The sequence below is a fragment of the Acinonyx jubatus genome, chromosome E1 (assembly GCF_027475565.1).
Source record: "Acinonyx jubatus isolate Ajub_Pintada_27869175 chromosome E1, VMU_Ajub_asm_v1.0, whole genome shotgun sequence".
NCBI lineage: Eukaryota > Metazoa > Chordata > Mammalia > Carnivora > Felidae > Acinonyx > Acinonyx jubatus.
In genome coordinates this window covers 40467519-40481538 of record NC_069397.1, presented here as the reverse complement: position 1 = coordinate 40481538, position 14020 = coordinate 40467519, and the positions used below count along the sequence as shown (strand labels likewise).

Below are 14020 nucleotides of genomic sequence, written 5' to 3'. Positions count from 1 at the left end.
GGATCTGCAGCTTTAGAAAGAGGTCAAAGTACCTGCATTTTTAATAATTTCTTGACATGGTAAAAGAATTTTACATTACGATCCAAGGGTGGTAGAGTGAGAAGAAAGGGCAGAATAATCCAACAAACAAAAGGGGAAACTGAGAAACACATGGTGGCAGTAGGGAAGGGTTTCAGCTGGAAGGGATCTGGAGGGTGGGTAGGGGCACTGCCCAACTAAAATGCAATTGGTTTGTTACTGAGTACTATTCATGGGAAGACAGCATCCTGACTCCTTCTCTACAGCATACTTGGAGTAAAAATGATGCATCTGGGCGGAAATGTGATTGGGGTTGAAGGCAAGGAGACAGGGGAAGAATGAAAGTCAGAAACAGATACTGAGAGTCACTGGCAGGCTGACTGCAGATACGGACTCTCCAGTAGTGGCAGAATGAAAAAGTGGGGGTTTGATGACGGCTAACAGAAAAGCTGTATCAAGTGATATCTCTGGAAGATTAGAGAGATAGGAGGCAACTCTTCTATAGTTTTGACTTGCCCAGCAGATTTTCACATACACACGATGCGCACGTGCACGTGTGCACGCACACACATACACACACACACACAGGTGCTGCTTTCCTTGGAAGCACAATACTATAAATAAGAGAAATATTTTTCCCATAGGAAAGCCCAGCAGGAGCAGCAGCATCTGGCCCTCACAGCTGCAGACAGCCCCACCCCATTTACAACTGGCCTGGGAAGAGGCAACCAGGAGTCAAGAGGACCATCCTTTGCAATAACGCCCGAAAGGACCTGAGTCACAGAGAAAGGGGCCTTCCCCAAATCCTCTGCTTCTCATCTCTTAGCTCTCCTCCAACTTACCAGCCTCTGGGCACCAAGAGGCTATAATAGCAAAACAAAGGGCCCTGGGGGGTGAGGACTAAGACAACTATCACTTTCTGAATGATGTGTGACAGGGTTCAAGGGATTGGGGGGGGGGGGGTGTATGGGACAACACCACAGATGAAGGGATGGGGAAATCAGGTAACAGAGTAGGAAGGCATATGCTCTGTCTGTCTGTGTATACCACACACATATGTGTATGTGAAAATCCTAGTTATAAAAACATCTCAAGGAGCTAGGGATTTGGCTGAAGGCCTAAGGTGTTTCTTGTCATGATCAGGTTCAAGGTGGGAGGTATGTGAATGGGAAACCCTAAGTCATTACCAGGGAAACTGTGGGAGGGAAGATCCAATGTCCCACACAGTGGCAAGAGACACTAACCTTATGTCAAAGGAGAGGAGCTGGTCCCCTCCGACTCCAGTTCCTAAAAAACACCTAGCACTTTCCTTCCAGTTCCCTCAGCTTCTAATCAACTAATCAAAAGAAGGAAAAAAACACAAAGCCCAAGACACAGGAGGGAAAGGGCAGGGAGAGAAAACACACATATTCTTGTGCTGATATCCTGCACACACAAACCTGGAGTTCTCCAGAAATTAGGACAGGTCGGGTGTAGGGTATTAGGGAAGGAAATAGAAGAGTTCCTGAGGCCTGAAAAAAGAGGTAAACACGTCACAGAACTACATGAGAGTTTCATTAGACTCTAACTAAAAACAGAGAGAGGTGTGATTACTATTTCCAGCCAGTTTCCCCATCACGATAGTCATGTAACAAACCAAGGCAATGTCGGTCTTGAGCCAGACTCACAGAGTCCCCTGGCCCTGGCCCTGGCCTCAGTACAGTGTCTCTGCATTGCTGCTCCGGGGCCGTTTGATCTTCTCGATATTTTTCAGGATCATGTCATGTAGAGTGACCTGGGAGAAAAGGTCAGAAAATCACACATTTATTCCACCCCAACTTCCCAAGGAAACAAGATACCAACCACAAATCCCTAAGCAATCATACGCATAATCCCAATCTCACTCACCGGAATGCCAATTCAGGGTGGCCACCTCCCCTCTCTAATACCCACACACGGGATTCCCGGGTACTTCCCAGGACCCAAGTGTCTAGCAACAAGTAACATTTACTGAGCACCTAATGTACTAACAATTATACTGGGTCTTTGATGTGTTATTTCACTCATTTTTAAAAAAAATGTTTATTTTTGAGAGAGTGAGAGACATAGTGTGAGCAGGGGGAGGGGCAGAGAGAGAGTGGGAGACACAGAATCCGAAGCAGGCTCCAGGCTCCGAGCTGTCAGCACAGAACTCGACGCAGGGCTCAAACCAATGAACTGCGAGATCACAACCTGAGCCAAAGTCAAGACACTTAACCGAATGAGCCACCCAGGCGCCCCTATTTCACTCACTTTTAAAAACCACCTTGGTGCTGTAGATACTCTAAGTTTCATCTTAGAGATGAAGAAACTGGAGTTTTAGGTTCAACAACCTGCCCAAGGCCACAGATTACAGGAAGAATTGGTTCTGAACCTAAGCCTGTCTGACTCCAATGCCCGTATCTTCATGCCTACACTGCACTGCACTCCCTGCTGTCCAAAGAGAAAGGGGGTCCCCAGCTACGTGCTCCCAAATATTTCATGACTCTCAACACTCAGTTGATGAGAATTTATCCTACTCATTTTATCGTACTCCATCCCGTCTTGACCCCCAGAGCACAGCAAGAAAATGATCCCCAGAACTAATAGCCAGGGTGACCGTGGGCAGTCAGATAATATGTCAGGCTACTTACATATTGATTCCTTAACTCTGATATGATGAGTCGAAGGCTGATATATTCTTTCTCATCAATCTCTGTCACGGTGCGGCGATAGTCCTCCTGAAAGGAGGGCAGAGAACAGCCTAGTTCCCGACGCCAGACTGCGCACAGCTCTTGCCCAGAAACGGTCTCCCTCTCCTTCCACTTCCACCCTCAGACCCCCAAACCCTTACTTACCACATGGGGATATTTAGCTATTTTAGAAACCAATTTGGCTCTTGTAATATAATATCTGGAAGGAGAGAGAAGAGGAGGAAGCTGCAGGAGACCCTGGACAGTGCTTGCCACGTCACCAGTCCCTGATTCCTGGGCCAGGCCCAAGCAGCCCTACCTAGAAATCTGGTCCAGATAAGATGCAGCTTCACTCTCAACAGTTCTTAGTTCTGCAACTGTCTCCTCCTAAAAAAAACCAAGTGGGTCAAGTCACTTCCAAGTCACCCAGAGAGCAGACCAAAGGGAAAGGGAAAACAGGCAAAGCAGGGGAAAGGAAAGTAAACCTCCCAAACCTTCCCCTCCAGTTTGTAATACGAGCACGTTACCTGAATGGACACCCCAAAGTTGTTCCCATCTTCTATCCTAGGAATCAGGAGCTGTACCCACATTTTGACCTGGAGGGTGAGGGGACCAGAATACATGTGATAAATAATACAGTACATAAATGAGGATCCTTGCCTTTTCTGCTGAAGCCATGAAAGTATACAATCCATGCCGCTAGGGTCACATGCCAGAAGCACAAGAGCCAAGACACTTAATGTGCCAACCCCCCTATAACGTCCATGCCTCCCAATGCACATCCAACATTTTTCAGTTCAAGCCAGGCTATTTGGGTCTGGGGCTATGGGGTCAGCCCATAGGTCACAAGCCCCCGCCTCACCGTGTTGCATTTCTCAATCAGCAGCCGGATCTCAGGTTTCACTTTCTCAATAATGTCCACCAGCTGCTGGTTGCTTTTTAGCATCCCATTGGGCATCACAAACACCTTGGTTCCTGGCAGGGACACGAAAGTCAAATGTTTGGGGTAGGGAGGACATTAACACCCTCCACCTTTCTCTCTTCTTTCCAAACCCATGAGATGCTATGACCTCTGCCTTTTATCTATCACAACCCTATCTGCAAACCATGACACCACCAAGAGAATCAAAAAGAGAAAATGTACGTATTAGCAAAGGAGTGTCTAAAGTATAACCAAAGTCTGAAGAATAAAGAAACTAAAATATGCTCTAAAGATTTAATGTACCAATATTACTAAGGAAGAGAAAATAACACAAAACTGGGACTTCTGTGAAAAATCTGACATGTGTAGCCACTTCTAATCTCTCTCCCTTGGCAGTCCACACTACGTTAAACCCTCTCTGTTTATTGGGAAATTAGGTTTTGGGTGCTAAATAATGATTATGTTTGGAGAATCTGAGAATGCTAACTCTGAAAAATAAAATCTGATTCTATCTCCTGACCAGGAGACCACCAGACCCAATCCTCCTGCTCAGGTTGCTAGCCAGGGAGTGGGTAAGGCGGGGCAGGCTCTTACCTTGGAAGGCCTCTTCACACTCATCCAGCCTTCGCTTCTTGTAAGTGGGCTAAGGACACAGAGACAGGAATTAGCCTGCTCTTGACATACCCCCATCACAAGTCACCCTTCAAGCAAGTCCAATCCCTTCTTTGGCCCCATAAGTTGTTTTATTAATTTATGCACAATTTACTAAGCACACACAAGGCTTTAAGAAAACATTCTTGCCACACAACTTACACTTTTTCCTTTCAAATAACACATTAAGCAATTAGGGGAGGGGGTGGATACTATACACAACAGGGAAAATGAACCATTAAATGCAAGATGAGGATAATTAAGGGAATATGTACAAATCTTCTGGTTCCACAAAGAAGCACAATATTCAATCAACAAACATGTATTTAGCACTTAATACATGTAGCAGGTACAGTACTAAGTGTTGGGGATACAGATGATTAAGACAGTTTCTGCTTTCCAGAATTGCAAGCTCTATCGATGAGACAGTAATTCAAACAATACAGTGTTATCAGTGTTATTTAAAAATGTGAACGAACAACTTGACAAGCGCTAGGTGCTAAAGATGCAGGGGCAAAGACAGGGACTACAATTCTATAGCAAGAACTACTCATCCTGTAAACAACACTCAAGACACTCGGATGGGTAAGAAAAATCTTGCTTAGAGCCAGAGGGACAGACCAGATAACTTGAGGGAACCTGTAGCTATTAGTCCTATTTGGAACTCACTCCAGGACAGTGGAGCATTAGGTTATACAATTCATGCTATGAATGAAAATTAGGGTTGAAAAGGGGTGTACTGGAATCATCATGTCTGTAAGAGCCCTTGTTCCTAGATCCGAATCCCGCTGTCTCCTCGTACATGTTCAAACTGACCAGGAAATAGAGAACAGAGAATAGAGAACATGTTGCTTCAGAATACAAAGAAAAACTCAGGACACTCACACCGTCCAGTCCATCGTGGCTATTGGTGAGAAGAATGGGGTCAGGGACTGGGAGATTCATGTCTGAGTGTATCTGAGTTAGGTCATGGATGTTTAGGATTGGTTCCTGAAAGAGAGACACCCACCCCCAAAACAACATTAGTCTTTTCAAAATGAACAAAGAAGTATTTCATTTGAAGGGCAAAAAATGAGAGTGTTTTACAGTACAAAACAAAATAGAATCAACACATGATTTGTCCCATTTGACAGAAAGACCAGTGCCAAAAAAACTGGGGAATCAGAAGAAAAGAAAAGGTCTCTCACCTTCAAAAAACTATCAAGTTCTAACAACTTCTTTGGGAAAAAATTTGCCACCAAGTCTTCTGCCTACAGATGAAGGAAAATACAGCTCAATTAATAATTGTGGGATGGTCTCTCTCTACAGATCTCTTCTTTGGAAACTCCCAACCAACACTTATGTTTCTGTTTATTGTACTCACCTCACTTGTGATCCGCTCCCTGAAAGAATCAACCTAAAATTAACAAAGAGAGCAATTCAGTAACAGCCAAGTCAGTACCTGGCCAACAGAGGTAAGGGCAGGATGGGAAAACCCAAATCCAGCTGTCTTCCCCTCACCTTGTAATTGTAATGAGAAGCTGAGAGGCCCCCAGACTGTAAATACTTTATTTTTTTGAGGATCCATTTCTCCATCTCGGGAGAGGGAAGCGGGGCTTAAGAGCAGCACCCACCTGTCTTCCCTCCCACCCTCCCTCCAGTGTCTGAAGCTGTCTGAATGTGAGAGCAAACAAAAGACAGGTAGAGAGGGGAGGTGTGAGCTCACAAACGTGCCAACCCCCATCCAGACCCAGCCTTTGATACCAGGCAGGCCTGACGCCAAGGGTAGGGGGAGAGCAGCGGTAGCATCCGAAGGGGGGTAACGTTTCTGGGCTGGGGGACTTCTAGCTGTCACTGGCCTACAGTGCTGAGTCCACCACGTGTCCGCGGAGGTCTCCCAGGGGCTCTCCACCACCAGACGCGGTTTAGAAGGCCACCCTATAATATCCTCTCCCCCGATGCCATCTCTGGGAGTGGGGGGCTGGGCTGAGCCGAGCGGAAGCTCAGAGCTGGTGTCCCCAGGGAGACAAAGACGCCATGGGGAGTAGGGAGCCGGCCAGACTGCTCGGAGATCGAAGCGAGGGGTAAGGAGGCCCAGACCGGTGCCGCTACCTTGAGCTTCACTTCCTGATCCACCTTCAGCAACGAGGCCATGGCCGGGCCGGGCCGTGTCCGCTCCACTGGAGACCGGAGGCGCTGTGGGCTCCGGGGAGGGGGTCAGAGGGACGGGAGGAATCTCGGCTGTTCTAGGGACTCGGCCGCCCTCGCTGGCTCACTCACTGCTCACTTGCACCCTCCCTCCGTGCCGTCCGCCCGCCCGCCTGCTGCCTGCTGCCTGCTCGCTCTCTCGCTCGCCCTCCCGGCTTTCGCCGCTCACGCCGGAAGTTACGTCACAGCCAATCGCCGGGACTCCGGCGAGGATGAGCACGTGCCCTGCGCAGCCGCGCTGAGGTCTCGCTCTGGACGCGGCGGGCTGGAGTCGTATCTCCCGGCTTCCTGAGCGGGTAAGGGTGAAGAAGTGGGGAGGGCGGCAGAAGGTAGTTTGCTGAAAACTGAACATTAGAGAGACTCGAGTACTGTTTGACCCTCTGTCGGCTCGGCACTCGCCTTCACCGAAGGGACCTTCTGAACCGCAGCCGCCTCGAGGACAGGACGGACAACGCCGTCGCGCCCCAGTGACGTGGGACCGAGGAAGCCGGCGGTCCCGGCGCTGGGCTCGGGGGTTCTAGTCGGTGACTCTTGCTGCCTCCTCCCGTCGGCCCAAGCTCTAGTGTTAGGCTAGAGCCAACTGAAGACAAGTTCTCTTGTACCAGGCTTCCCCGCCTTTCTCCGCCACTTACTCTCATACACTTCCAGACCTCAGAGAACAGCTGCCTGCCTGATGGGCAAGTTGGCGCCCAGAGTTGGGCAGTGCTTGTCCAAGGCTACACAGTGTTTCCAGTAAATCCTGGACCAGAACCCAGATCTCCTGACTTCCACGACAAGCGCCATATCCATTCTCCTAATAAAAGGCAGAGACCGTATCTCTTCACTCATCCATTCATTCGGTCTGTCTCTTAACATTGGTGCTTTCACTCAATAAAGTAGAAGACACTGCACTAGGCCGTGGGACAGCATTGTCCCGGAGCCTAGAAATAATGTTATTTATATAATGAAAATTAGATAGTAGCCACATTAAAAAGTAAAACAGGTGAAAATAGTTTTGATCAGTGCTTCAACCCAGTTTATCCAAACATTATCATTTTAACATGTCATCAATATAAAAATATGAATGAGATCTTGTACACTCTTTTCTCATGCTAAGTCTTCGAAATCCAGTATGAGTTTTATACATACTGTACATCTCAGTTCAGAGGTGCGACACTCCTGTATTGAAAAGCACATCCCTGGGACATCAAAGGTAAACAAGCCTCAAGTTCTCTGGCCTCCTGGGTCTTAATACTGGGGAAAGACATTAGAAAATAACCTGACAACATAATTGCCAAATATGGTAAATATTAGGAAACAAGTGACTGACATAGAGAACACCAGGGGTCTATTTTACGTAGAATGGCCAAGGACAGCCTCTCAGATGGTGTGACAAGCGAGGATCTAGAGGATGTAAAGGGTTTAACTGGGGAAGAGTGAGGGGAAGAGGCTCCGAAGGTACAAGGTACTTAGAGATGCAGCACAGGCAAATGCCCTGGGGAGGGGAAGAGGTTGTTCTGTTGAAGAAATTGAAAGACTCATTAGTGAACTGCGGGTGGGAGTTAGGAAAACACTTTGGATTAAGTGCAAAGGCAGGTCGTCTGATTTACATTTTGGGGTCATTCTGGCCGTTCAGCATTATTCCTGGGCAGGCCAGGAATAATGCGGGAAGCACAAGAGAGCTGGTGGGAATACGCGGTTAAATGAAGTGCCACTGACTGGGGTCTTCGGAATCAGACCTAGCTGCAGATCCCACCTCAACTCCTTACTAACTGATATTTTGGGGAAGATGACTGAAACGCTGAGTCTCAGATCCCCCATCCGTAAAATGGAATTTTGGTAACAAATAAATAATATGTAACTCTTGTGTTTGTGAATATTGGAAATATGAATATGTAAAAGAACTAGCACAGTGTCTGAACACAAGGCAGGCAGCAGATAAACAGCAGCCACCGGTCAGATATGCTACCTGCTAGTGCTTAGCATGAAGAGGTTACTCCTTAAACTATATAATTATTATCATCCCTGCTTCCAAACTCAAAGTCCTTTTCCATTTCTTCAAGACTACATACAACATAGCCCATACTGCCGATCTTGCTTATTAACGTCTGCTAGTTTTCTCTCTTTTACCTCTGCTTTTTGTTAACACTTTGCACCTGGTAACTTTTGAACTCTGATCTGGAACCTCAGGAATCCTTTCCCAAATCAACTTCATCCTATGTTAAGTATGCCATTACCCTGCATTTCTTTCAGAATCAGTAACTTTAAGTTGAAAACTTAATATGTTTGTGCTTGTCGAAATATGACTTTGTTCTCAAATAATTGTATTTTGTCTTCAGATAGGTTGTAAGAAGACGGATACAGGGTACACATTCCTTCTTTATTTCCCTTCCTCTCCTATCCAAATGTTTTATGTAATACTCCACTCATTTTTTATTTATTTATTCAGCGACCAGTTGTCGAGGGCACCACTATATTTAACAAACTCTGTTCATTCTTGGTGCTTGTGAATCAAACGTGATCACCGATGACTGGTCTCACTTTAAATTCATGTTCACAGATCTCAAATGGGGGCACAACACTGCCTGAGAGCCTACTACATGCTCGTGACAAGTTCACTCTCCCACACTGCAAAGTCATTTCCCTAATCATTTATCACCCCTCCCTCCCCCATCTCCACTGAGTACATAATGTATGATTCCATTTACATGACGTTCAAAACAGAACTAATCTATGGTGTTTTAGAACTGAGGGTATTGTTTACCCTTGGAGTGAATAGCAACTGGAAGGGGACATGGGGGAGGGGAGTCGAGGGACGGTTACATGGGTGTGTTCATTTGTGAAAATTCATTGACTTGTACATTTAGGATTTTTGTCCTTTTCTATATGTGTTTTATACTTCACAGTTTTGTTTAAGTACGCCAGATGGAGAAGACAAGGAAGATGGTGGTGGGGTTGGAGGACCGTAGGCTAGTCTTGTCTTTTTTTTTTTTTTAATGTTTATTTATTTTGAGAGAGAGAGAGAGAGAGACAGAGACAGAGTGTGAGCAGGGGAGGGAGAGAGAGGGAGACACAGAATCCGAAGCAGGCTTCAGACTCCAAGCTGTCAGCACGGAGCCTGACGCGGGGCTTGAACTCATGAACCGTGAGATCATGACCCGAGCCGAAGACGGATGCTTAACCGACTGAGCCACCCAGGCACCCCCACATCCATCTTTGTATCCAGATTGTCCCTTTTTAAAGGACATCAGTCAAATTGGATTAGGGCCCAACCTAATGACCTGATTGACTTGATCATCAGCAAAGACCCTATTTCCAAATCAGGCCACATTCACAGGTACTAGGGGGTTAGGACTTGAACATATTTTGTGGGGACACAATTCCACCCTTAATACCTACCATTATCGATCATCTTATTTGTTTATAAGTTTATTGTCCAGAATATAAACTACTAGAACAGTTCATTAGTGTATCCTTACAGAGGTAGAGTAACTAGCACATAGTAGGTCCTCAATAAATATTTATTGAATTGATGACTTAGGGTACTGTTTTTTGAGAGACAGAGCATAAGCGGTAGAGGGAGAGAGAATCTTAATCAGGCCCCAGGCCCAGTGCAGAGCCCAACGTGGAGCTTGATCTCACAACTGTGAGATCATGACCTGAGCCAAAATCAAGACTGATGTTCAACCACATGAGCCACCCAGGCACCCCAATGACTTAGGGTATTTTGTCCATTATTGACAATCCCTCAAGCATTATGCATGCTGACTGTCACATATTCCCCAAGCAGCAGGGCACAGGCACTTTACTAAGTGCCAGGCATTGCTCTTTGTGTTTAATATTAGTAGTTTATTTAATCATCACATCACTCTATGTGACCTATACTATTATTCTCATTTTATAAATAAGAAAACAAGGGACAGAGCAGTTGAACAACTTGTTCAAGGTCAGAGCTGCGGAATGACAAAGATAGGTTTTGAACCCAGGCAGTCTAGACTTCTAAATCCCTAGTTGTAATCTCTATATGCTCTTCTCTTTGTTTTTTTTTTAGTTTTTTAAAAAGATATTTATTATTGAGAGACAGAGCAAGACATGAGCATGGGAAGGGCGGACAGAGGAGGAGACACAGAACCGGAAGCAGGCTCCAGGCTCTGAGCTGTCAGCACAGAGCCCGACGTGGGGCCAGAACCCACTAACTGGGAGATCATGACCTGAGCCGGAGTCGGACACCCAACCGACTGAGCCACCCAGGTGTCCCTATGCTCTTTGCTTTAAAAGCTCATTACATCTCTGGACCTTTCTGAGATGGTGTTGGTGGCAGCCAAGCAGGAAGAAATGTAGAACTATGAACCGGCCAAACCAGGCCAAGGTGAGAATTCTTTGGGGATGATTCCATTCACCTCTTCCAGGTTGTGTATGTGTTGGAGGGGAGGGGGTGTCATGCTGAAAGACCCAAGAGGAAAAAGGTTGTAATCTCTAATTAGTTAGCAATACCAGGAGAAGAGCAATCTAGTCCCACACACTGCATTTAATACCAGTTATAGAAAGGTCACATACACTTAAAATAATAGGAAAGTTATTTCTGGAAGTGGGAACAACTGTCTTTTTTTTAAATGGAATTTAATTTTAATATTTATTTATTATTTATTTATTTATTTATTTATTTATTTATTTATTTAGTACAACCTTCTAAGCAATATAAGTCACCAAGAAAAAAAGGAAAGATTTGGTTTCATAAAACTTTAAAACTTTTCCACATCTGGAAAACACCTTAATAGACCATTCACACAAATTGATGAAAAATATTGAGAAAAATATTAAGGGCCTAGCAGATAAATGAGCAAAGGATGGAAACAGAAAATTCACAAAAGAGGAACTATTACAGCAAGCCAGTATATACAAGTAACAAATGATGCCAATTAAAATGACAGGCAAGTGCCATTTTTTAGCCCATGTTCCTCAGATATATGATACCTAATACTGGCCAACACATCGTGAAACAGGCTCTCTCATTCTGGAGGCAGAATGTAATTATGTGCAACCTTTTTTGAAAGCAATTGCTAATGTTAATCAGTAGACATGGAATAGCCATGCTCTTTTAATTCAGAAATCCCAATTGTGAGACCCTATCACAAGGCATCAGTCAGCTCTTCGTGGCAGCATGAATGTAACCACCAAAACTGGAAGCGATGGAAATTTCCAGCAAAAAAGAAACACATTGGGGTGCCTGGGTGGCTCAGTCAGTTGAGCGTCTGACTTCGGCTCAGGTCGTGATCTCGCGGTCTGTGAGTTCGAGCCCCGCGTCGGGCTCTGTGCTGACAGCTCGGAGCCTGGAGCCTGTTTCAAATTCTGTGTCTCCCTCTCTCTCTGCCCCTCCCCCGCTCATGCTCTGTCTCTCTCTCTCTCTCTCTCTCTCTCTCTGTCAAAAATAAATAAACATTAAAATTAAAAAAATACATTAAGGTCACTCATTGGATGTAATGCAGCCATGAGAATGACAATTATGAAAATTATGTAGCAAAATGAAAAATAATATATAATGTTAAATTTTAAGGTTTAAAAAATGTTTTTATTTATTTTTGAGAGAGAGACAGAGAGAGAGAGACAGAGTATGAGTGGGGGAGGGGCATAAAGTGAGGGAGATACAGAATCCAAAGCAGGCTCCAGGCTCTGAGCTGTCAGCACAGAGCCCGACATGGGGCTCAAAAGTGTGAACTGCCAGATCATGACTTGAGCCAAAGCTGGACGGTTAACTGACTGAGCCACCCAGGTACCCCTAAAGTTTGTTTTTTTGTTTTTTTGAGAGAGAGAGGAACAGAGAGAGAGAGAGCAGAGGAGGGGCAGAGAGAGAGGGAGAGAGAGAATCCCATGCAGGTTCTGCGATGTCAGCACAGAGCCCAATGCAGGGCTCAAACCCATGAACCCTGAGATCATGACCTGAGCTGAAATCAAGAGTCGGACACTTAGCTGACTGAGCCACCCAGGTGCCCCTGTAATGTTAAATTTTCAAAGCAGGATACAAAAATTGCAGATAGGTTATAAGTACAAATACAACTGTGTTAAAATCCATAGGACAAACACACCTTAATGGAAAATATAAAAATAATAGCTTCTTGTATTTGTTATATTATCTTTCTATAAAGGTTTAATTTTGTTGTAAATGAATTATAGGCTTATTGTGGAAAACAAAACAAAACAAAACCCAGCAATACAAACTGACATTAAGTAGAAGAAAAAGTCTCTGTCCTATTGTTCAGTTACAGTCACAGCTTGTTGTGCATCACTTCCTGTAACATGTAACATCATATCATATACCATGTTTTTTTTGTACAAATAAAATCATACCATGTATACTGCCTATAATTTTTATTTCAATTGACAATCATCTCTTGCCTCAATTCATGGAAAACCTCTTAGCTGGTCTCCCTGCTTCCACCCTTGCCCTGCTTCAGACTATTCTCAAAGTGGCCAAATGAACCAAATAAAAAGCAAGTTTACTTTATTTTCTTTTAATGATTGCATGGTATTCGGCTGAATGAATAACACCATAATTTATTTAAACAATCCCCTATTGCTGAAAGACATTTAGCAGTGAACATTCTTGTACATATACATTTGTGCACCTGAATATCTACTAGGAAAATTCCTAGAGATTTTATAAGTCAAAGAATATGAACATTGAAAATTTTGATAGACGTTTCCAATTTGACCTGTGAAAAGATTATACTAATGTACACTCCCAGCCAATGGTATTCTATAGTTGTGCGAATGTTAACAGCGGATGTTATCAACCGGTTCAGCTTTAATCAATCTCATAAGTGAGAAATGCTGCCTCACTTTAGTTTAATTTCCATTGACTTCGTTACAAATTAAATGAAACATCTATTTCTTTATCAATCATTTGTTTTTCTGTGAGCTGCGTTTTCATATTTTTTGCCCATTTCATTCCAGGCCCATTGGTATTTTTATGGATTGAATAGAGTTCTGTATATTGAGGGAATTCCCTTCTATCTTGAGCTGCAACCATTTTCTACATTTTTCTTTTGTAAATTTTTTTACAGTGTCATTGATGGTGCAGAAAGTTTTAACTTCTAACGAGTAAAATTCAATATTTTCCTTTTTTCGGGTTTTGATTTTCATGTCCTGCTTGGACAGACCTTCTCTACTCCAAGATTATAAAAAATATTCACCAAATGCTTTCATCGAGTGCCTTTAGTTATTGTATTTTTTTTAAAAATATTTTTAATGTTTATTTATTTTTGAGAGAGAGAGCAAGCAGGGGAGGGATAAAAAGAGGGGAACAGAAGATCCAAAGCAAGCTCTGTGCTGACAGCAGAGAGCCGGATGGGGGCGCTGGAACTCGTGAATCATGTGATCACGACCTGAGCCAAAGTCAAAGGCTTAAGGACTGAGCCACCCAGGCGTCCCAATCATTGTATTTTTGATGCTTAAATTTGTGACCAAACTTGGAGCTTCTTTGGTGTAACCAGGGAGGCAGAGATTCAGCTCACTACTACGTACTATCTACTATCTTCAGGCTCTTTGGCTCCATTCATCACTTATTAAGTAGTTC

The 14020-nt window shown here is 44.3% G+C and overlaps 1 protein-coding gene across 2 annotated transcripts; it reads right to left on the bottom strand.

Annotated features, from left to right (window-relative positions):
- Positions 1-5: 5 nt before the first annotated feature.
- Positions 6-6652, bottom strand: PSME3 (proteasome activator subunit 3). 2 transcript variants are annotated; one of them, XM_015069630.3, is made up of 11 exons: positions 6373-6652; positions 5645-5677; positions 5469-5531; positions 5167-5271; positions 4225-4273; positions 3571-3683; positions 3236-3304; positions 3028-3095; positions 2874-2928; positions 2670-2756; positions 6-1792 (listed from the first exon to the last, which is right to left on the bottom strand). In XM_015069630.3, exons 1-11 carry the CDS (start codon positions 6412-6414, stop codon positions 1712-1714), a joined length of 765 nt encoding a protein of 254 aa, XP_014925116.1. In that variant the 5' UTR covers positions 6415-6652; the 3' UTR covers positions 6-1711. The 2 variants fall into 2 exon arrangements, with proteins under 2 accessions (XP_014925116.1, XP_026904630.1); XM_027048829.2 differs by lacking the exon at positions 6373-6652 and adding an exon at positions 5782-5888.
- Positions 6653-14020: the final 7368 nt, after the last annotated feature.

Excerpts from the sequence above, each read along its gene's own strand:
- PSME3 (XM_027048829.2), bottom strand. The coding sequence starts at position 5,856 with ATGGAGAAATGGATCCTCAAAAAAATAAAGTATTTACAGTCTGGGGGC. Across the intron at positions 5,678-5,781 it reads CTTCTCATTACAATTACAAG|GTTGATTCTTTCAGGGAGCG; the intron begins GTGAGGGGAAGA and ends TGTTAATTTTAG. Across the intron at positions 2,929-3,027 it reads TATCTGGACCAGATTTCTAG|ATATTATATTACAAGAGCCA; the intron begins GTAGGGCTGCTT and ends CTCTCCTTCCAG.